At 36.2% G+C, this 24185-nt stretch overlaps 1 protein-coding gene across 8 annotated transcripts in view; it reads right to left on the bottom strand.

The window, feature by feature from the left end:
* The window catches only part of Spidr (scaffold protein involved in DNA repair), a 410995-nt gene that overhangs the window by 357916 nt on the left and 28894 nt on the right, over positions 1 to 24185 (bottom strand). For 5 of the 8 annotated variants that reach the window (XM_058574001.1, XM_058574003.1, XM_058574004.1 and 2 more), the window contains exons 2-5: positions 16344 to 16496; positions 15015 to 15081; positions 9992 to 10171; positions 7114 to 7277 (exon numbers count right to left, since the gene is read on the bottom strand). In XM_058574001.1, coding sequence (XP_058429984.1) covers positions 7114 to 7277; positions 9992 to 10171; positions 15015 to 15081; positions 16344 to 16496 — 564 coding nt within the window. Of the gene's footprint in view, positions 1 to 3359; positions 3477 to 7113; positions 7278 to 9991; positions 10172 to 15014; positions 15082 to 16343; positions 16497 to 24185 lie in introns of those variants that run through there. The other 3 variants (XM_058574006.1, XM_058574008.1, XM_058574005.1) reach the window with 3 other exon arrangements.

Raw genomic sequence — 24185 nt, 5'->3', positions numbered from 1 at the left:
ACATATAAAGAAGAGATGTTTTCTAAAATGTAAACTTTTAACCCTGCTAATTAACTCCTTCAACTGTATACATTAGATGGATGCAGTCAAGGGATCCTAGGATCATGGTGGAGTAGGAAGCACCAGGAATCTGTGTTCTAGCATAGAAAACTATTGCGGTGATAGAATCTATTACTATGTAACTACTTTGAAACTCTGGGTTCTATTAACGTTTTGCACCTTCCAAATAAGTCTTGAAATGGCACTTAACTATAGTCAGTATCAGGTGTTAGCACAGTAGTAGCTATGCATCAGCCAACTTAAACTCCATCACACAAGTTTATGGCAAGCATAATAGGAGAGAGAGAGGAAGAGGGAGAGGGAGAGGAGGAGGAGGAGGAGGAGGAGGAGGAGGAGGATGAGGAGGACGAGGAGGAGGAGGAGAAGAGAGGAAGAGAGAGAGACAGACAGACAGACAGACAGACACTGACTCTGACTTTTTCCTCCAAATATCTGATTACAGAGAGAGGTGGGAAGCCATTGTTATACTTCCACCCACTGTTACAAGGCCATTCCCTCCTGCTGAAGTGACTGTCATGAGATTCAAAGGCTGTAGCCCTTTTTAACCTTAAATTTTCTTGTGAACCCTTTTGGAAAGCTGTACATTAAAGATTAGGACATTCAAAAGCAATTGTAAACTGGGCGTAGTGGTACACACCTTTAATCCCAGAAGTCTGGGAGGCTGAGACAGGAGATCTCCAGCCTCAGCAACTTAGCAAGACCTTATCTCAAAATTAAAAAAAAAAAAGAACTAAAGATACAGCTCCATGGTGGTTCAAACCCCAGTACCAAAAAAAGAAATAAAAACAACAACAATAAAAACAAAGATGTGGAAAAAAGCAACAAATGCCATATAAAAAAAGAGAGAACAAAAATTATATCTGAATATCAACACCAATAAATAGAAGGCCTAAAAAGAAGTACTTTTCTGGAGCTGAAATGTACAACAATGGAAATGAAAAATTCACCTGATGGATACTAAGGCAGATTTGAGAAGGCAGAAGAAAGAATGACAATGAAAATTATTGAGAATGAGGAACACAAAGAAGAGTAGAAATAAATGATCATACAATAAGGGATCTGTGCAACATCATCAAATGAACTAAGATATGCACTGTGAGAATGTCAAAGGAGAGGAGAGAGGGAGGATGTCAAAGGAGGAGAGAGAAGCAAAAAGAATATTTGAAGAACTAGCCGCAAACTTCCCAAACTAATGAAAGACATGAATAAAAATATTAGGAAAGCCAGGCATGATGGTGTGCCCTTATAATCCTAGATACTACAGAGACTGAGGCATGAGAATTTCAAGTTCAAAGCCAGCCTGGGCAACACAGGGAGATTCCATCCCAAATAAAACAAAATATTCAGGAAGATCAAAAAACTAGAATATACACTCAGATTCACACTAAGACACATTATAATCAAACTTTCAAAGACAAAGAATATCTTGAAAGGAGTGAAAGAAAAGCAACTTGTCATATGTAAGATTCTCAAGAAAACTATAAGCACATTTCTCTCATCAGAAATTTTGGAGGCCAAAGACAGTAGGCCAACATATTAAAAGTCTTAAAGAAACAAACAAACACACACAAAAAAATCGTCTATCTGGAGAAATTAAGATAGTTCCAGATTAATAAAAACTGAGGAAGTTCATCACTACTAGACTTGCTATGAAAATTACAGGAGCTCCTGCAAGTTGAAATGAAAGGACACTATACAAAACTAAAAGTTACCTGAAGAAATAAAGAGCTGAATAAAAGCAAATTTATGGGCATTTATAAAATCTAATATTATATATAATAATAATGTATATATTATTGTATGACTTAAGAGACTAATACATTTTTTTATTATTAGTCTAAAAAGTGGTCCTAGTGTAATTTTGATATGTAACTCTACCTTTTGTTTTCTACATAATTTAAGAGAATGGATTTAAAAGAATTATTAGTTTATGTTTGGGGGCACACAATGTAAAAGATTCAATTCTGTGACATCAATCACCTAAAGGAGTGAGAATGTAGTTATAAAAAAGCAATGTGTTGTTGTATGCATTGGAGTTAAGCTGGTACACATTCAATCAAAAAGTTAAAATGTCATTATTTAAACATAATTCCCATGGCATCACAAAGAAAAGAGTTACAGAATATACAAAAGAGGAGAATTAACAATTAACTAAACACAAAAAAAGATACTAATGCAGAAAAATGAGGGACAAAATAAGTAAAACAGGATATTAAAAAAAACAGCAAAATTATAGAACTTCCTCTATACCAATAATTACTTTAAATGAATTAAGCTCCCCAATCAAAGGACAGAGATAGGTAGCTTTTATTTAAAAAAAAAAATCCAACTACATATTGTTTATGCTAGAATCACTTTAGATTCAAGATATTAAAAGATTGAAAGCACCATTAAATAAATAATAAATATTATTTGTTTATCTATATATCTAATATTTTATTTATTTATAAATAAAAAGAGATATTGTGTTCAATTACAACTAAAAAATAAAAAATAAATTATATGCACAGTTGTGCATAAAGAATCAAAAAAAAAAAGATTGAAATCAAATAGTAAAGACACTCCATACAAATAGTAACTATAAGAGAGAAGAGAGGGCCATACTAATACCAGAAAAAAAAGACTTGAATCAAAAAAGTTTATGAGAGATAAGGAAGTACATATATATTAAAAAGAGGTTCAATACGAAAGATATAAAAATTACAAATATTTATGTACCTAATAAGAGACTTTAAAATATATAAAGCCCAAACTGACAGAATTAAAAGGAGAAATGGTTTATAATTATAGTTGATGGAATCAATACCCTCCTCAGTAACAGAACAACCAGACAGAGTAAGGAAATAGAGGACTTAACACAATAAACTGACTAGATCTAACACATTTATACAACATTACAACACTGTATCCAACAACAGCATACACATTATTCTCAAGTGTACATAGGACAAGTTCCAGGTTAGACTAATTGTTAAGCCACAAATTAAGTCAAAATGTGTCATAAACATACAATAGAATAATATTCAGCCTTAGAAAGGAAGGACATTCTCACGACACAGATTAACCATAAGGACATTATACTAAGTGAAATAAGCCAATCACAAAAAAGATAACATATGATTCCACTCACATGAGGTAATTAAAGGAGTCATATTCAGAATGACAGAAAGTAGAATGGTGGTTTCCAGGAGTTGGGGGTCAGGGGAAAATCAGGAGTTATTGGTTAATGGATACAGAGTTTCAGGGTTTTTTTGTTTTGTTTTGTTTTAATATTTTTAGTTGTACTTGGAATACAATACCTTCATTTTGTGTATTTATTTTTTATGTGGTGCTAAGGATCCAATCCAGGGCCTCACAGATGATATTGGGCAAGCGCTCTGGCCCCAGAGGTTCAGTTTTATTAGATGAAAAGAGTTCTGGAGATGGAAGATAATGGTTCCACAGCATTACACAAATATTTCATACCATAACTTTAAAAATAGTCAGATATAAGGTTTATGTTAGGTGTATTGTTTAATTAAAAATACTAGAAAACAATTATAAATACTCAGATTTAGAAATACTTAAAAATTTTTGTCAGATGACTTTCCTGTTTTGTTAAAACTTTTCCACAATTCCTTCTTCTATGAGTTATCAAATAATTTTTTCTTCCCCTACTGGTAAAGAGCAAAAAGAAATCATCTGTTTCATAACAATGAAGCCAAACTTCAAACTTACAAACCACATTTGCTTTCTGTTTGAAACTGCATGAACCACTACTTCTAGGTCTTTTACTGTGCCAGTCAGCTTCTGTTTACCTTCTTACCAAAAAGCTTGAACCTCATTCTAGTTATCTGATATGTATTATGTCGTTTAGCCTGTATTTTCATAGGGATCACTACGTAAAGTGCATGGAAATTACATAACAAAGTTTACCTAAATCTGATTTCCTGCATAGTTCCTAAAAAAAAAAAAAAAAAAAATGTAGGTTTACCACAACTGTGTGGTATATCTCTGCTGCCCTCTACAGGAATGATTCTTAGATGACAATGATAAAGCAAACTGAAAATCCAGGCAGCAGCATTGTCAACCAACATGGAAAGTCGATTCTGCAATTTGTATGTGGGGTAAAAATGGGAGTTCATAACCCACTTGAATCAAATGTATGAAAGATGATAGGTCATGAGCTTTGTAATGTTTTGAACAACCAATAAAAAAAAAAAGAAAGTCACGTCCATAATCAACTACATTTGTTAAGTGTGCTAAAAGACAGTAGTACAGAGAAGTTACTGCCATGGACTTTGGTTCCTTTCATGCTTTCCTTCAAGTAATTCAGCATGTTACATTCCAAGGAATATAACACAAATCGTTAAAAAGAATTTGGCATCAGACTACATAAATTAAAATCACACTCTGCCATTTACTAGCTGTGCCTCCGTTCCCTCATCTTTCAAAAGGGCTTAATAGTATTATTTACCTCATATATTCGACACTTAGAAAAGTGGTTAACACAGTAAGAACTCAGGGTATGGTTAGTAATCTTATTATTGCTATTAGTATTACTTGACACTACAGCAAAATGGTTAGAACCACAGCTCAGAAGCTAGAATGCCTGAATTAGAATCCTGTATTAGTTAGTATTAGTAGTTTAAAACACAATGAAAATTATTTAATTATCCCCATCAGAATTCTCATCTGGAAAATAGGGAAGATAAAAACAGCTCCCACCTCACAGAGTTATTTAATGGTAATTAAAAGTAGATAAACAGGGCTGGAGATATGGCTCAAGCGTAACGCACTCGCCTGGCATGCGTGGCGTGCTGGGTTCAATCCTCAGCACCACGTAAAATAAAATAAAGATGTTGTGTCCACCGAAAACTGAAAAATAAATATTAAAAAATTCTCTCTCTCTTCTCTCCCCCCCAAAAAAGTAGATAAACAAAAATAAATAAATAATTACCAAGTCCAAAGAAAACAAAAAGTTTTGAGAGAAAAATAATAATTGAAAGATCAACAGAAAATTTTAGATCATGGCATGCTTTTTAGCCTGCTTACAAATAATTAATTCCAGAACAGATAAGAAGGCATGAATACAAAGATAAGAACAATTAAGGAAACCCCACCAAAGGCACAAAATAAAGCACAAGTAACCTGCCCTAGAGACAAGGAAGTAATGTTTTCAAAACTTCAAAGAAAAATTATTCTCAATCAGAAATTCTGTACAAGTTTTCAGTCACATACCAATGTATGATAAAAACATCTTCAGACATGCATTCTCAAAAATATTATCTTCTATAAATTATTTCTGAAGCCACTGGAAGATGTGTTCAACCAAGGCAAGGATGAAAACAAAAAAAGAGGAAACATAAAATATAGGATAAAAATGGAGCTCTACACAGGAGAGAAGTAAATAAATTTCTTGAATAGTGGTAAAAGGAGACATCAGAGTGACAATGTCCACGAAACCAAGAGGACCCTAAGTTCAAATTGGAGCACATAGAAGGTTGTGGGTGGGCGTTCTCCAAGAAAATGGAATTGACAGAATGCCTGTTATTTCTGAAATGATTTACAACAAAGCAGTAAATGGATGGTCTCAAACTAAAAAGTTTCTTCTCAGCCAAAGAAACAATCTGTGAGGTGAATAAAAAACCTACATCTTGGGAGCAAATCTTTACCCCTCACATCAGATACAGCACTAATCTCTAGGGTATATAAAGAACTCAAAAAGCTAAACACCAAAAAAACAAATAACCCCAATCAATAAATGGGCCAACGACCTGAAGAAACACTTCTAAGAGGATATACAAATCAACAAATTCATGAAAAAATGTTCATCATCGCTAGCAATTAGAGAAAAGCAAATCAAACTCTCACTCCAGTCAGAATAGCAGCTGTCAAGAACAGAAATAACAATAAGTGTTGACAAGGATGTGGGGAAAAAGGTACACTTATACATTGCTGGTGGGACTGCAAATTGGTGCAGCAAATATGGAAAGCAGTATGGAGATTTCTTGGAAAATTGGGAATGGAACCACTCTTTGACCCAGCTATCCCACTCCTCAGTCTATACCCAAAGAACTTAAAAACAGTGTACTACAGGGACACAGCTATATCAATGTTTGTAGCAGCACAATTCACAATACCTAAACTGTGGAACCAACCTAGATGCCCTTCAATAGATGAGTGGATTAAAAAAATGTGGCATATATACACAATGGAATATTACTCAGCAATAAAGGAGAATAAAATCATGGCATTTGCAGGTAAATGGATGGAGCTAGAGAAGATAATGCTAAGTGAAGTTAGCCAATCCCAAAAAAACAAATGCTGAATGTTTTCTCTGATATAAGGAGGCTGATTCATAGTGGGGTAGGGAGAGGGAACATGGGAGGAAAAGACAAACTCTAGATAGGGCAAAGGGGTGGAACGAGAAAGGAGGGGACATGGGGTTAGAAATGATGGTCGAACGTGATGGACATTATTATCCAAAGTACATGTATAAAGACACAAATTGGTGTAAACATACTTTGTATACAACCAGAGATATGAAAAATTGTGCTCTATATGTGTAATAAGAATTGTAATACATTCCACTGTCATATATAAATTTTAAAAATTAATTAAAAAATTGAAAAAAAATAAATAAAATATTTAATGGTAATTAAAAATAGAAAAACAAAAATAAATAAATAATTGCCAAGTCCAAGGAAAACAAAAAGTTGTGAAAGAAAAATAATATTCACATTTTTAATATCATGTATCAATATTATTGATTCACAATTGTGTAAATACTGAATAGAGTAGTATCTAACCCCACCTTGATATATTTGTACCAAGTGGGATAATGGAAATACAGAAAACTTTCAGTGTATTTCAGATGGAAGTGAGATGAGGGTTGACAAGACAGCTCAGTATTTATCCATGTTGAGAAGTATAATATAAGTATTATTTGGATATAAAGTGGTTAAGACAAAAAAATCCAGTAGATTCAAAAGACTCTGAGAAGACACCTAAAGGCTCTAATGAGCAAATGTTGTAAACAAAATAAAACTTTTTGAAATACTTTCTTCTTACCTTAGGAAGCTCAGATAGTCTCTCATCACTTGTCAAAGAATGACTACTTGCACAAGAGGCACAATCTGAGATTTCTACAGCACCCTTACCATCTTCCCATTCATTATATTCACTAGCATCTTCCTTGTCACTGTCGATCTCCCAGTCAATAAACTGTAATTCATCTAAAAGATACAATTTAAAAACATTTTTTTAATCTATTTCACATTTTCAGTACCTAATATATCCATGTTATTGGGTGATTTTTTTAAAAAAATATATTGATAGTAAAAAGTAGATTTCTACTCTTTTCTCCAGTGACTGTCCCTCAGACTTACAAGTTGTTGGGATTACATACGTGTACCACCAAGCCCAGCTTTTTATTGTTTTTCAATACTTATAATTTCTCCAGCATGTTCAAGAAAATATGATATATATGTTATTTTTTTCAGGTTTCTCACATATCTTAATTGTTCTCACTTAACATAATGAAGAGTTTTTCTTTTACCACTAAGGAATGAATATCCCCATTCTTTTCTACAATTTAGTATTCCACTGCATAACTGAACAATAGCTTATTTAAATCATCTACTAGAAATGATTTTTCAAATGTTTCCACCCAATAACTTTTTCTGTAGATTTCTTTCATCAATAAGGAAACAAATAAATTCAGCATTTAGTTTACTTCATAAGCATTAACTAGATGCTACTTTTGTAAAATTTTAAATCTGAAAGCTAAATTATTTTCATATATTAAACAACCAAATATACTGATTCTAATCTGCTATGCTTAAATAAATGAAAGCAGTTATTAAAGATGAATTATTTTTGAGGGATAATACATAAACTTTTCCTACAATACAAAGAATGATACTCCTTAATAGTTACTTCAGCAACTCAGAAGGGTAATAAAATATCATGATCCTATTTTGTAGGACTGATAGTAATAATTACACTTCCAGTAAAGTGAAGTAATATTAAAAAGAAAAAAACATACTATCTTTAATACCTGAATGGACCTAAAAATTTAAAAAAGACAGAAAATTTAAGCTAAAGTTAAAATATGGAATAAACAAAACAAAATCTTTTACATGATACTGTTATTCCAGAAGCACAGTGAAAATCCATTATAATCATTATATAATATAATTATATTATATTATATTATATTATATTATAGTCATGTCCAATTCAAATGAAGAAGGGGAATTTTTTAAGAGAAAAACATTTTTTAAATTTAAACTTTTGTTTTTCCTTTTAACCCCAATTCTGGCCTGTACAGACTAAAGTCTCTTGACTATATGGCTAAAAAAAGGTCTAGGAATACTAAAGGTTACGAAGCCATCACACAGCAAAGAAGTCAGACATCTCTGGGTCTGAATATCAACTGGCACACTTATTGTGGGACTGGGGCAGTGACTTGACTTTTCAAAGTTCCAAATTTCTTCTATAAAATGAGGGTACTTCTTAGCTTGTAGGATATAGTATATAGGAAAGAAAATAACATATATAATGCCCACTCAAGTGTCTGGGACAACATAATATCTTGACAAATGGAATAGCTGTCATTCACTAAAGGTAAAAAAAGAAAGACAGATTGGGGAATATGAGAAAAGAGAAGCAGAGGGGAAAGACAGAAATGTCCAGCAGCTGCAAACATGACTGCATACACTCCAAGGATAATTTACTTGTTATCTACAATTCAACTTTATATGAAAAGTCAACAATATATTAACTCATTTTGAAGTAATTAGCCCAAGGAACCTCTCCATTTTATGAATAGAGTTTTGGAAACTACAAAATACTTCTTTTAATACAAGAAGACAACATAATTTTTTATTTTTTATGCCAGTTTTGAGATATAATTCATATACCATTACTATTTATCCAAGAAAAGCATACATTTGTCAATATTGAAATTATGTTCTAAAGTATGTGAATAAAAGCAACATAATTTCAATTAATATGCTTGAATTAATAATATAAGCACTATCAGCTTATGTATAAACTTGAAATATCACTTCACCTGAGAACTACTAAAATATCAAGGATAGTCACCAAAATGGCATACAAAATGTTCAAACCACCATACAAAATGTTTAATCACCTGCCAAAGAGGCTGTTCATCCAAACCTAACCTTGACTGAGTATCTAACATGAACTATCAGAGTTAAAAGTCACAAGTTATTTTGAAAGCATTAAGATTTTTAAATACTCCAGATTTTTAAATTTGCACAAGGACATAATTTCCATAATAGCACAAATATGGTTATCAATTAGAGGTGATATTATACTACAGAGGACCAACATATTTAGTTGTCAAAAACTGGGGGTGGAGGGTACTACTGTGATCTAGTGGGTAGAGGCCAGGGATGTTTCAAAACACCCTACATAATATGCATAGGAAATTTCTCCTTATAATAGAATTACCTGGCTCCAAATGGCAATGGTATCAAGGTTGAGAAACCTTGTTTTTAAACAAACTAAAACATGATGCAATATAAAAGGCCATCAGAACAGAAATTTGATGTTATACTTCTACCACACATTGGTTGTCACAGTATTTATTCAATGTTAATAAGTGAGCAAGAAGGTAGCATGGGTGTAGTATTATGTGGGAGTTGAGAGAACTGGTTTTAGCATCAAAGAGACTGAAATTAAATCCCAACCAATTCTGATAAGTCTAAGCCTAACTTATGAACTGTCAAAATAATACCAGTAATATCTATCTCTTAGACTTATAAGAAATATTAAAAGAGAAATGTTTTTAAAGATGTTATCAAAGAGGCTAGGTCTTGGTAAAATCATAATTAATAATAAATATAAAAAAGAATGTTTCTTCCAATATTGAACCCAGTATTTAATAGAAACTGAATTTCTTACAAAATTAGCAATTTACCTTCACTGGCCCCATCTTCTGGACATAAAATATTCCTGTTATGGAACTTATCTATTATAGAGCCATGTTCATTATCTCTCTGTGATTTAGGAAGAGTTTTGTCTTCATCTGACAGATCACTTCCACTGGAACTCCATGTTATATCTGTAAGCTCATTGGTATTCTTAGATGTGGTAGTTTCTGTTAAAGAAAAAGAAAATACATAAATATAATCATATGGTTATTTATTAGAATAATATTTTGTGCACACTACTTTGCCAAAGTCTCAACATACAAAACTCTGATGAAAATAAAAACAATGACTTATATCAAATCTTGCTGCCTAAAGCTCCATGTACAACTTCAAAAAGACTTTGCATTAAATCCAAGTTACAAGAAAAAGAAGTAAAACTTTTGAGGTAAGTTATAAAGACAAATTATAAAAGGAGCACAAAAGAAAACTGGAAAAATAAGAGTTGAAGTAACAGCATAGAATAGTTTATGAAACTACAAGTGAAAAAGCACAAAACAAGGCCCAAACCACAAAACCAATATATATGAAAAATAAAAATGTGTGCTTCCCATGCCATGCAAGAACCCTGGTAGCATTAGAGTGCTTAAAAACTTTTGCATGTAATTAAATTTTTTATTTTGAGATAGTAGATTCATAGTTTAAAGAAAGAGTATAGAGACCCTTTATATCTTCCAACGGCAATATCTTGTAAAACTGTAGAATAATATCACATCCCGGATATTGACACAGATCAAGTCAAAATTAATTAAGATGCCCTGTGTTAATTTACCATAGCCATAACACTTCCCTCTCTCACACATTAATCCTGACCTCTGGCAACCACTAATCAGTTTTGCATTTCTAATGTTTATTATCATTTAATAATGTTATACAAATGAAATCAGTCCTTTTAGGGCTGTTTTTCCCCCCACTCAGCATAATACTCAAGACATTCATCAAAATAATTCTGTGTACAAATAGTTACTTTCTTTTTATTACTAAACAAGATTCCACGGTATGAATATACCATAGTTTGTTTAATCATTTACCCACTGAGGATATATGTATTATTTCCAATTTAGGGCTATGATGAATAAAGTAGCTTATAAACATCTGTACATAAGATTTTATACGAATGTAATTTTCATCTTCTGAGATAAATACCTAAGAGTACAATTCCTGGGTTGTATAATACTTGCATGTTTACTCTTGTAAGCAACTGCCAGTGTTTTCCAGAGCACCTGTAAAATTTTATAGTCCACTAGCAATTAGTGGACTAACTCTCCACATGAGGCTTCATTAGCAGCTGGTGTTTTTACCCCTTTTTATTTTAGTCATTGTGATAGATGGAACACCTAGAAGGAGTGGGGCTACTATATCTTTACAGAATCACAAGTCAACAGCAAACTTTTCTGATATTGATCAGAAAAGAAATATGAAACTAATAAAAACCATTCATTATATTCATAACTGTAGCTATAATGCTAAAACTATTATTCTATCTTATCCCACATTTTATGGAATTTGTGAAAATTTCAAAGTTCAATTTCAAAGTCATTTCAATATTCTATAGGAATATTGAAAACAGCCCCCAAGACATTTATTTATAATTTATGTTTTACAGAAAAGGAAACATAGGCTTAGATGTTAAGTGGTTTCGTTTAATGCATATGTATAGAACCCATGTGATAAAGTAAATAAACCATGAGAAAGAAAAAAAGAAATAGCATAGTCCTGTCCTAAAAAAAAATGTGATCTCAAAATAGTAGTCATGAAAATAGAAATTAAATATTATGCTAGAGGTATGCTATGACATAATGGTGGCATACACACACAAAAAAATTTTCCACTCCTATTGATCAGGATAGGAAGACTCACTGAAAACCTCATGTCAAGAAAAACAGCACTTACAAAGGACAAAAACAAAATAATCAACATTTACTTTATGCCATAAAAATCTAGAATTACTGAAGTAGCCTATCCTTCAAAATATAAAAGGAAAAATAAACATTCTGAATTGCCTAAGACTGCATATCTATTTAAATATAAATAACTAATAAAACTAAACTATGTACTTGTCTGCAAAAGACAATACCAATCACATTATGCATCTGAAAAACTAAACAAAAAAGTAAAATGATCATAATCTGCATATTATAAAACAAACAACTACAAAAATAAAGAAACCAACTGAAAAACTACTACCAAAATTAAGGAAATGCAATAAAGGTAGCAAAGTACAAAATATTATATAGAAACCAAGTTCAAAACAGTAGTTAATAAATATCAAATATGTAAAAGAAAATTAAAAGGCATGTAAAATCTAAATGAAGGAAATTTTTCAGACTTCCAAAGAATTTATAAAAGAAGACTAGAACAAATGGAAAGATACTTACTGAGACTTGGTATCTAATCACAAATAAATGGTCTCCTAGTGCCGTTTCATTGTGCACAGATAAGGCTAAGCGTCTTTTCATGAGTTTGGATATTTGCTTTACTGCAAGCAGCTCATTCATAATCTTTATTTTTATAAGAGTTATCTCCCTCCAGATTAATTTCTAAAGGTTTTTTTGCTATGAAGATCAGTCTTTTTACTATAAAGTACAAGTAACCCTCCTTTTGTTTTTCTGGATTTTACATTGTGTATATAATTTGCAATATTTGCCAAAAGTTCCCAATTCCCTTTTTTATTAAAACAAATTATTTTTTAGTTGTAGGTGGACACAATACCTTTATTTTATTTATTTATTTTCATGTGGTGCCGAGGATTGAACTCAGGGCCTCCCACATGCTAGGCGAGTGCTCTACCACTCAGCGACAACCCCAGCAACCCCCCTTTTTTTCTTAAATATTTTTTTAGTTGTAGATAAACACAATTTATTTATTTATTTATTTATTTAATGTGGTGCAGAGGATCGAATCCAGTGCCTCAAGCATGAAGGCAAGTGCTTTACCACTGAGCCACAATCCCAGACCTTCCCCTTTTTATTTAGACAAATTTATCAACTTTCATTATTACTAGGTTGTAAACTGTTCAAAAGGGCTTCCCAAATGCAATGCTTCCTTTGTTCATCTGGTAGTTGCAGCTTGGATTCACACTCGGGCAGTCTAGCTTCTGAGTCCACATTCTTAACCATTACACGGATCTCCCAAGGCAGCTGGAGACCTGTAGTCTCTTTCATCATGAGCTTAGTGTGAGACTCCTAGAAAATATGTAATTGTCTGGTACTTTTCTATTAAAAGAGATAGTGTAATTAATAGCCATCTCATTCAAATTCTCAGTAACCAGGACTCTAGACTTATAAACTAAACTACATAAGTTACAGAGTTAAAACCACTATAAGGAATTTATTAGTCAGTAATTCATTTTACTTGCTGAAAAGGAACACCCTTGAGATTAAGGGCCATTTCCGTGAAATCTAGGAAGGATATTAAGCCGACTATGAAAACAGGCAGAAGTACTCATTTTCTTTGTTTCTTCATGGTTTGCTCTATCAGAGGGGTTCCTTCCTCATGGTTTGCTGTTTTGGAAGGATTCTGTAAAAATGTACTGAACGAAAAGAAATACATTTACAAACATTTCTGAGTAACCACTATGTGCTGGCACTTGATGGTCTATGCTGAATTATGTCTTCCAAAAATTCATCTGTTGAAGTCCTTACCTCCTACCAGTGCCTCACGCATGCTAGGCAAGCGCTCTGCCACTGAGTTACAACCCTGGCTCTATGCCAGTTATTCTATGAAACAGTGTTTTATGAATTCTGAAGAAACGTTTTGGTATATTTTCTTTCTTTTTCCTTTGTGTATTACTGGAGATGAAACCCAGAGCCTTATCCATGTTAGGGGAGCACTCTACCACTGAACTACATCCCCAACCCTTATTTTGATTTTATTTTAAATAGGGTCTCACTAAATCAACCAGGTTGGCCTCAAACATGCAATCCTCCTGGCTTAGCCTCCAGAACAATTAGGATTGAAGTCTTACTCCTTCATGCCAGGCCTTCTTCTTCATATACATAAAAAAAGATCCCTCTTAAGTGTTAGTAAAATATTACGGCTTAGAATGTTTAGTGTCTTCATCACAGAAAGTTATTCCATTCCCAGGAACTTTAGGCAGACTCTCACATAACTCTGCCATCAGACATATCAGCTATTGCTGCCATTAATTATCTGCTAAGTATGAGCCTCTGAGCTAAGTATTCATTATATCTATTGTTTTTAACTCACTTACTACTCACAATAATCAATGAGGCTCAATATTATGCCCATTTTCCAGATGCAGAAATTGAGGGTCAGAGCATTTAGCTTATTTTTCCATGATTATAGCCAGAACATAGTAAGATATACTAAAGTCACAAGGTCATCTTCTTCATCTCCAGTAACTGACTGACTACAGTCAGTAACTACTGACCACAGTAGCAAAGCCAGAAGTCTATCTGATATATGTTCCTTCTTCTCCATTACCACAAACCCTAATTTTATTGGCAGCAACATAACTCTGTAAAAATCCCTAAATTCATTAACCTATCCCTGGTAGAGATTCCTTCCCAAAGAAAGGCAATGTTCACTCAGCAAAAATCCTTAGTACCCACACTCTTCCCAAAAATTCAGCCTTGAGAATTCATTTACGATCTCATGTTTGTGAGAACCAACCCCCACACTAAGGTTGCAAAGGGCAGAATCAGTTAGGCCCTCTGGATATCTTGTTGCAGGAGATAAATTCAACCCCTAGAATTTGAACAGAGTTTCCTAATATCTATAGCTGGAAAGCTTCCCCAAACTGATTCACCAAGTAACAAGACATTGTTCATAGCCTAAAGCAGTATAGTCCATATAGCACAGGTCCTAAGTTTATTTCCCACAAGATTTTTCTAGGAATCAAACCCACAGCCATTTCTTTTCTTTTTGATGTTTTTTAAACACAAATGTAGACTACCAAACTATGTAAGTAACAGAAAGAAAGCAAAGAATCACCAAAGGATGTATTGGCCTGACACCTTCTCTCTAAAGAAATCAACAAAGTAGTATTACCTTTCTTTGGTTTTGGAGCTAATTCAAGGTCCTTTTCTGAAAGAGTCACTTTTTCAGTTGTTGGTGTCTGCAGGCAAAATAACAGTAAAGTAATTTACATGACAATAGATTAAAAACCAACAATACTTTGTAAAATATTCAGTCTTAAATTATACTTTCCTTAATATATTCTTGTTTCCCTTTACTTATATTTGTAAGTATTGCCAAAGCACATACTACTTATATTCTTTTTTTTTTCTTACATATTTTTAGTTGTAGATGGACACAATGCCTTTATTTATTTATATGTGGTGCTGACGATCAAAGCCGTTGCCTCACATGTGCTATGCAAGCACTCCACCACTGAGCCACAACCCCAACCCATTGCTTATATTCTTATAAACTGATTTTTTTCCAGAATTGAAACAATGTTGACTGATCAAAACATTTCAAGAGCTGAGTGGCTTTGTTGAATGGCAGTGTGGATGTTTATGGGTGGATCGATGAGACATTTGATAACAGGTCAAAATGCAGATCTTTGTAAAGACCCTAATTGACAAGGCAATCATGTAAACGCCAAGATCCAGGATAAAAAAGGCATTCCCTTGACTAGCAGGGGCTCACCTCTAGAGGCAAGCAGCTGGAAGATGACTGTACTCTTTGACTACAACAATCCTCTGCACCTGATCCTTCATTTGAAGGGTAACAATTCATTCTTATGTCTGTATTCACAATACACAGTGATGGCATTATGCTGCACTATAGCCATTTGCCCCAACTTAAGTTCAGAAATTGCCACTATCAGTCATAGCTCAACCTGTCCAAAATGTTAATAAAGTTTTGTTGTATTATCAACAAAAAATTTCACATTAATATTCAATATTAATGTTCACATATATGACTCTGACACTTGAGGTTCTTATTACTGTTTGTCTCTACATTATCTTTAGAGTTTATGATACCATTCCTCTATTTTGTAAGTTATAACTTGTACAAAAATTAACCAGAATCTCATAGACAAAAGGTTCTGAATATATGAACATTTCATAAATATACTTCATGTAAAGTAGTATGTTCAATGGTTTCACTTCTGAATACTTTCTCAGTATGTATCCTCCATTTACAAACAAGTACAAAGGTTCTGCATAGCCTAACAAGGTGATACTAATATGCCACAATTATTAAAGGAATTCAAGGAATGGGGGGAAAAAATACTGCATCAATTATAATATATGGAAAAGAAAATAAGAAAGGGAATTCCAAAGAAATGTAATCACAGCAGCATGAACACTAAGGAATCTTATCATTTACCCTTCTGCATTAGGGAAAACAATTTTACAGCTACTTTACCCGAGTCCTAGGAGTGTCCTGAAATCCTTCTCCACACTTAAGCCATGCTTCAGAGAGGGAGGCAACTGCTCCCACTGTCCTGAGACCTGTTCTGCACTGTAGTGGCTTCTCTTCTGGAAAGGATGGATACTCTATACACCAATTCCTTTTCCTCTGTGGAGATGATTTTTAAAAGAAAAAATATTTCAACTTCATTAAACATACATTATTAAGTTGTCAACTAGCAATTTAGAAACCCAAGAATGACAGTAATAAAGGCATAGTTTTTTAATGTCTCTGAATCTTCACATAAAGATAGTACAAATAGATAGCAAATCCAAAATGAACAGACAACATTTACCAGCAGTCAACAAAGTCCAAAATACAAGTGGGTGAGGACAAACTATCACCCCTCCAAAGTCCCAAATAACATCAGGGATCAAAGTAGGCCCTGGGAACCTAGACATCCACAGTTCACCATGAAGTAGACCTGGCCTATTTCATTGTTCACTAGGAAGCAGAGCAGCCTGGGACTACTTGAATGAGCCATATCTCCTTGCTAAGTAAGGGGAAAGATGAAGAGAAATTAGGAGTAGAATCCACTCAGCTACACAGGAATAAGAGAGACTATAAAAAGGTCCAGGTAAAGCAGTGCATCTATGTAACAAGTAAAAAGAGCCAGTAGCATCAATGTAACAAGTAAAAAAGTGGCCATATTTTTGCAAGATATAAGAAAGCAACACAAAGTAGAAAAGATATCCTAAATCTGATTCCTAAATTTTCCAAAAAAAAAATTACTTAAAAATAAACAATAGATAAGTATCAAAATCAAATCCCATAGTTGTTATTAGGAGGGAAAAAAATAAGGAGCAGAATAACATCCTAACACACAAAGAAAGCACACAAAACAGATAATATGTTAACTTACTAACCTATTAATAAAAAAAAAAGCCAAAATATTCAAAGTTATAAAAACTTAGAAATGTAGTGACAAAGTTGATGAAAAAAAGAAAAAAATTAAAATTCACTTGAGAAAAAAAGGACTAAATTTTAAGAGCACACACCACAGATAATGTCTTAAGAGAAATATACAGGGTGAAAAGGAGGAAATTTTAAAGTTCCATTATTCACCCTGCTATTATTTAGATGTGGGCTGCCCTCCAAGGTTTCATATTGTAAAATCTTGGTCTTCAGTGTGATGAAAGTAGTAGTATAAACTTTAAAGGAGGGTCCTAATGGAAGGTCATTGGAGGTGCTACCTTTAGAAGGGTTTAAGCACTTCTCATAGGACCCTGGTTAGTTCCATGAGAGTGAAAGGTTACAAAAGAGACTCCCCCTCCCCACCCTCTGGTTTCCTATCTCACCAAAAGATCTCTCCCTCTCTTGTGTGTTCCTGCATATACTCCTGCCATCCTCCAATAGGTCCTAACCAGAGTCAAACTGATGTCAGTGCCGTGATCTTGCATCTCCTGAACACTAAGCTAAATAAACCTCTCTTCCTCATATACTTCTCAGCTCAGAAGTTTTGTAAAAGAAACAGAAATGGGTTAATACCTCTAATGAAGAAAGAGAAAAAGAACTGAAGAGAAATCAGAGATTGATTAGGTCTTTGTCAGGATCCAACATACAGATAACCAGAATCTTTGTAGAAAATACCCAAAGCAGGTTTTAGCGAAATCAAATATGTATCGATAGGTTAGTTTTCACGAGGCACCTAAAATTTAAAATCAGAAATCCTACTTTGAAGTATTCTGCTTTTTGCCTGTGAAAGTTGGCAGTTGGACACTCATTTACATATTTTTTACAGTCACTGCTGTACTTGAGCCATCCCGAGTTCTGGAGTCAGCAGATTTAACTGTGGGAGGGAGGATGACTTTTTTTTTTAATTAACTTAAAGAGTAACTGAGAAGCCACTCTATGTATTGTTGGATCCAGGATCAAGTGGCTGAAGGAACCCAATCTAGAGGCAGAGGAGCTTTTCCACTTGGTGGCCCAAGTCTTCATCTAATTACTGAAGTTCTACGCACTATGAATTGTGAGATGATTCTATGAGTATGAAGAATATCTCATCAATGCTGCCAATTACCACTGTGGAACATCATGAACTGCTGCTCTGGTCAGGGGATGTACCTCGAGGGTACCATGTTTGCCTAGCATGAGTGACGTCCTGGCTTGCAACCCCAGCACAATAGCCTCATCCCCACTGCCAGTCCTTCCAATAGGACTACTCTGCATTACCCCTATGCCTGTGGCCATCAGAAGTGGTGACACTCCTGATACAGAAGAAATACCACATTAACTTCTGTGACAGTGACAACAGCACAGTTCTGATTAAGTCCTGATACACTGCACAGTTCCAGGAGGAAGAATGTGCTGATTTTGCTAAAATCTGGTGCAGATCCAAATGTGATGGACGCCAGGAGCAGCACTGCTCTGTACTTCACTGTCGACACTGAGAACACGGGCACAGCAGCAAACCTGCTGATTGACATGGCAATCACTGAAGCAAAAAACAAGGTGTATTTAGATCAACTTTATTTACAATTATTTGACATTTATTTTTTTTAACAGTGATACATTCAGGAAAATTTAAACATTCATCCTTTTAAAGAAATACTGGAAGTTACAGGTTTCTTTAAGGTTGTTAAAGTAAATATTAGTACACACACACACAAAAAAAACCCACCCAAAGCAATGGGAAAAAGCAACTACTAAAATCTATAATTCCATAAAACTTTTCTTTGCTCAACTTTTTTTCTGCCACAGTTGGTCGTTTCAATTGTTTTTACCAGCTTTTTTATTTTCTTATCTCCGTATTTTTTTAATTTTTAAAAATTTTATTAGATTCAAGTCTTTAAGAAAATTCTGTCAAAGCACCAGCTGACCATAATTATAAGGGACTGCAGAACTCGGAGACTACATCAAGACAAAAAAATGCAGACTTCAAAATGAAGTTTAGAAAAATCAACCCACAACAAATAGCAACAACAAATCTTGTTGGAGGGAAGCTTATCATTTCCAGGGTTGCCACATTTTAATATTCATATCCAGTCATATACAGTTGTCATATCCAGTTGCAAAAAAATAAGAAAGTATAGTCCATATAGAGTGTGTCCAGACATTGATCTAATGAGACAAACATGTTAAATCAATTGTCTTAAACATATTCAAAGAGCTAAATGAAACCATGGGCAGAACTCTAAAGGAAATCAAGAGCAGGTAATGTCAATGTAACAAATAAGGCATTAACAGAAATTACAAAAATGAGCCAAGTGTAATGTAAACTTAAGAGCTAAAGTTTACTAGAGGGTTCACTGGCAAATTTGAAGAAAGAAGAATAATCAGGGAATTTGAAGACAGGCAAAAAGATTGTCCTACCTAAGGGAGCAGAAAAAAAAAAGAATGAAGAGACGACAAAGATATACAGAATACTAAGTATACCATAATAAATATGATGAAAGTTCTAGAGGGAAAAGAGAAAGAATATTTGAAGAATAGCCCCAAACTCAATAAACTCAGCTTATTCTGTCTGAGGAGGGCAAAGGCAACAAGATCCACACTGAGATCCATATTGCAATTAAACTGTCCAGAGCCTAAGACATAAGACAGAGAGAATCTTGAAATTAGCAAGAAAGAAGTGATATAAAAGGTATCCTTAATGAGATTAATAGCAGATTTCTCATCCAGTAACCATGGAGGCCAACAGGCAATGAGACCGAATTTTTAGCATGCTAGCAAAGGGGCAAGGCATCAAACAAGAATTATTTATTTGACAAAACTATCTTTCAAAAATGAAACACAACCAGGCTCAATGGCACATGCCTGTAATCCCAGGTACTCCGGAGACTGAAGCAAAAGAGTTACTTAAGCCCACAAGTTTGAGACCAGACTGAGCAACATACACACACACATGAACACAAATAAAATGAAGCAGAAATTAAGACATTCCCAGATTGGAAGGAAGGAAGGGAGGGAGCGAGGGAAGGAAGGGGAGAGTGAGCGAGAGCTGAGGGAGTTTATAACCATTGGAATTTTCTTACAAGAAATGCTATAGGGAGCTGATAGACTGAAATGAATAGTGACTAACACAAAGCCATACATACAAAAAAGACCAATGTAAGTAAATGTTAAAGCCTATACTATTCTGTTCTTTAATGCATAACTCTTTTATCCTATACAATTTAAGAAGCAAATGCACAAATGAACGTATGCTATATAGAGACGCCATTAGTGAAAATAACATAAAGGATATGAAGCTGTATGGGAGCAGTATTTTTTGTGTTTTTCCAACTAAGATGGCATTGATCCAAACTAGATTGTTAGAGTTCAGTTGACTTCATATAAACCCCAGGGAAACAACTAAAGGGGAAAAATATCAAAAAGAAAGAGAAATAAGAATCAAAACAGTAGAGAAAACAAATTCTTACAAATGATAAAAGTAATAGAGAAATTAAAGAACAAAATGTTGTAAAATATACAGAAAATAAAAACAAAATTGCATTAATTCTTCCTTATAAGTAATTGAAATGTAAGTAGATTAAACTGTTCACTTAAAACACAGAGATTGGTAGAATAGATTAAAAGAGCATGATATAACCATATGCTACCTATAAAAGGTTCACTTTTATGACCAAAACACAAAAAGGTTGAAAGTGAAAGGACAGAAAGATAATCCAAGCAAGCAGTAATTAAAAGATAGCTGGGATGGCTATACTAGCACCAGACAAATTAGAATGCAAGATAAAACACTGTTGAGACAAAGCAGAAAATGTTATTAAGAGTCAAATCATAGTAAAGTTACAACATCTATAAATATATACACACCTAACAACATAGCCTCAGAATATATTAAACTAAAACAGAATTAAAAGAAAAACTTAACAGTTCTATAAAAATCAGACATTTTGATATCCTACTTTCACTAGTACACAAATAATTACTAAGGAAATACAGGGCTTGAACACACTATAAACTCACTAAACCTTACAGACATATGGAACACTATTCAAACACAAAATAATGCACATTTATCTTAGATGTACATGAAACATTTTGCAAGATAGACCAAAAAATGTTTCTCGATAAATTTTAAAATACTGATATCATATAAAGTGTCTTCTTTGACCAAAATGAAAATAGACATTAACACCAAAAGATAACTGGAAAATTCACAAGTAAGTAGAAATTAGTCAACACCACTTAATAACTCAAAGAATCAAAGAAGAATTTAAAATAAATTAGAAAACAAATTAGAAAATACTTGGGCTAGGGTTGTAGCTCAGTGGTAGAGTGCTTGCCTCGCATGTCTGAGGCCCTGGGTTTGGTGCCCAGCACCACATAAAAATAAACAAATAAAAATAAAGATATTGTGTACATCTACAATTAAAAAGAATATTTTCAAAAAATAAGAAAATACTTTCAGAAGAATGAAAATTTTAAAAATATACAAATTTATGGGAGGCAGTGCTCACACAAAAATATTATAGATACAAAAACCAAGATTAAAAAAGGTTCTAAATGAATAATCTAACCTTGCACCCTAAGAAACTAGTATTAAAAAAAAAGAGGGAGAAGGAAGATGGCGGCGAGGGGAGTGCATTACCCCCGTGTGCTGCTTCACTGTGTGGGAGTATGACAAGTCAGGACGGCTAAAGGATATCTTGTTAGGAATTTCCAGCAATAGTGGGGTGCTCCGGAACCTGGAGGAAGGATTTCCATCGCACGAGGATCGGCTACGGGGACTCAAACGCGAGAGGTTTGTCGCACGGAGGGTAACACTGCTTATTCAGCAAATCGCCAGGCGGCTAGAGTCTGCAGCGCGCGGTGGGATAGAGACGCAGGGTTACAGTGCTGCAGTTTCTGCCAGCTGCGCAAGCACCGCACTCAGGGCTGAATTCTGGGTTCGAGACGGGGGAAGGAAGCGGTCCATCTCGGTTCTCCACACCGGTCAGACCACAGAGGAGGCCAGCAGCCACCATGTTGGTAAACTGACGTCACCATACCTGTTTTTGACTGACAGCAGCTCATTCAGCCATAGAACAGGTAATTTCAGCCTGCAATTCGCCTGCGGCTTGCAGACAGATTGCTAGGGTTCAGCGCCTGGGTGCTTCTTAGAATCTGATCTTATCGGAGCGAACACCGAGCGCGGGGCGGCCGAGTTCCGGCTCCCGGAACCGTCCCGGAACCGCCCTGGCTCAGGGCTGTGGAGCCTGCGGAGGCTGCTTCTTGGACCCTGCTACTATCAGAGCATACACCAAGCACTAAGCAGCCGAATTCCGGCTCCCGGAACTGAGCCCGCGGGGACTGCTTCTTGGAGCTTACACTTATAGGAGCTTACACCGAGCACGGAGCGGCCGAGTTCCGGCTCGCGGAACCATCCCGGAACCGCCCTGGCTCAGGGCTGCGGAGCCTGCGGAGGCTGCTTCTTGGACCCTGCTACTATCAGAGCATACACCAAGCACTAAGCAGCCGAATTCCGGCTCCCAGAACTGAGCCCGCGGGGACTGCTTCTTGGAGCTTACACTTATAGGAGCTTACACCGAGCACGGAGCGGCCGAGTTCCGGCTCCCGGAACTTCCCTGGACCAGGGCTAGGAGCCCGCGGAAACTGCGTCTCGGTCCGGGTCCTGCTGAGGGCCGGTCAGGACTCACCCGTTGCTTGGGTTGCCCGGCAAGGGGAACGAAATGCTGCCATTCGCATAGGATACCAACATGGCAGAGATCTGATGTCAGCAGAAAGCGGTGGAGGAGAGATCTTCATCAATACCAGCGGTGACATAAGCAGTTGGTCTCCTGGTAGGGGGGGTGAGGCTCAGTCACCCGAGTCTCCTCAATTTGTCCTCGAGCCAGAGGGGAGGAGCCGGGCCGCCGCCAGCGCCCGGAGCAGGCCCAGCGGCTCGCCAGCGTGGTGACCGCGTGACCCCAATTGGAGAGGGGGCGGAGCGGAGCCGCCACCCACACCCGCCAGGTGGGCAGACCCGCGACCCAGTAGTACATGGGCGTGGTAGGAGGGGCAGGGCAGAGCCGCCCTTCGCGCTTGCAAGGTAAACAGACCTGTGACAGACTGGCGGGTCAGGCCCAGTGGCCTGCCAGTGTGGTACACACGTCACCCCAACTGGAGTAGGGGCAGAGCAGATCCTTCTCCCACGCCCGGATCAGGCCCTGCCGGTGTGGTGGTCACGTGACCCCAATTGGAGTGGGGGCGGAGCGGAACCGCCACCCGTGCCCGCAGGGTGAGCAGACCAGTGATCAACCTGCAGATCAGGCCCAGGGGTCCGCAGGCGTGGTAGGAGAGGCAGGGCAGATCCGCCGCCCGCGCCTTCAAGGTAGGCAGACCTACAACAGACCGGTGGATCAGGCCCAGGAGCCTGCCGGCATGGTACAAACACCACCCTAATTGGAGTAGTGACAGAGCAGAGTCGCCTCCCATGCCAGGAACAGGCCCAGCGTCCTGCAGGCGGGGTAGTCACGACACCCCAATTGGAGTAGGGGCAGAGCAGAGCCTCCACCCGTGCCCGAAAGGTGGGCAGATCTGCGACCGACCAGCGGGACAGGCCCAGTGGCCTGCCGGTACGACAGACACGTCACCCCATTTGGAGTAGGGGCAGAGTAGAGCTGCCGCCCGCGCCTGCAGGGTAGGCAAAACTGCAACCGACCGGCGGATCAGGCCCGGTGGCCTGCCGGCGTGGTACACTCGTCACCCCAATTGGAGTAGAGGCAGAACAGAGCCGCCGCCAGCTCCCAGAACAGGCCCAGTGACCTGCCGGCCTGGTAGCCACGACACCCCAATTGGAATAAGGAGAGAGCAGAGCCGCCGCCCGCACCTGCAGGAAAGATACGCAAGCAGTATGAAAAGACAAGGAAA

The sequence above is a fragment of the Marmota monax genome, unplaced genomic scaffold (genome assembly GCF_021218885.2).
Source record: "Marmota monax isolate L192 unplaced genomic scaffold, Marmota_monax_Labrador192_F-V1.1 WCK01_AAM20220418_F8-fsc00044, whole genome shotgun sequence".
Lineage (NCBI taxonomy): Eukaryota > Metazoa > Chordata > Mammalia > Rodentia > Sciuridae > Marmota > Marmota monax.
Note: the sequence above shows the minus strand (reverse complement) of the source record. Positions and strands in the feature narration are given on the sequence as shown.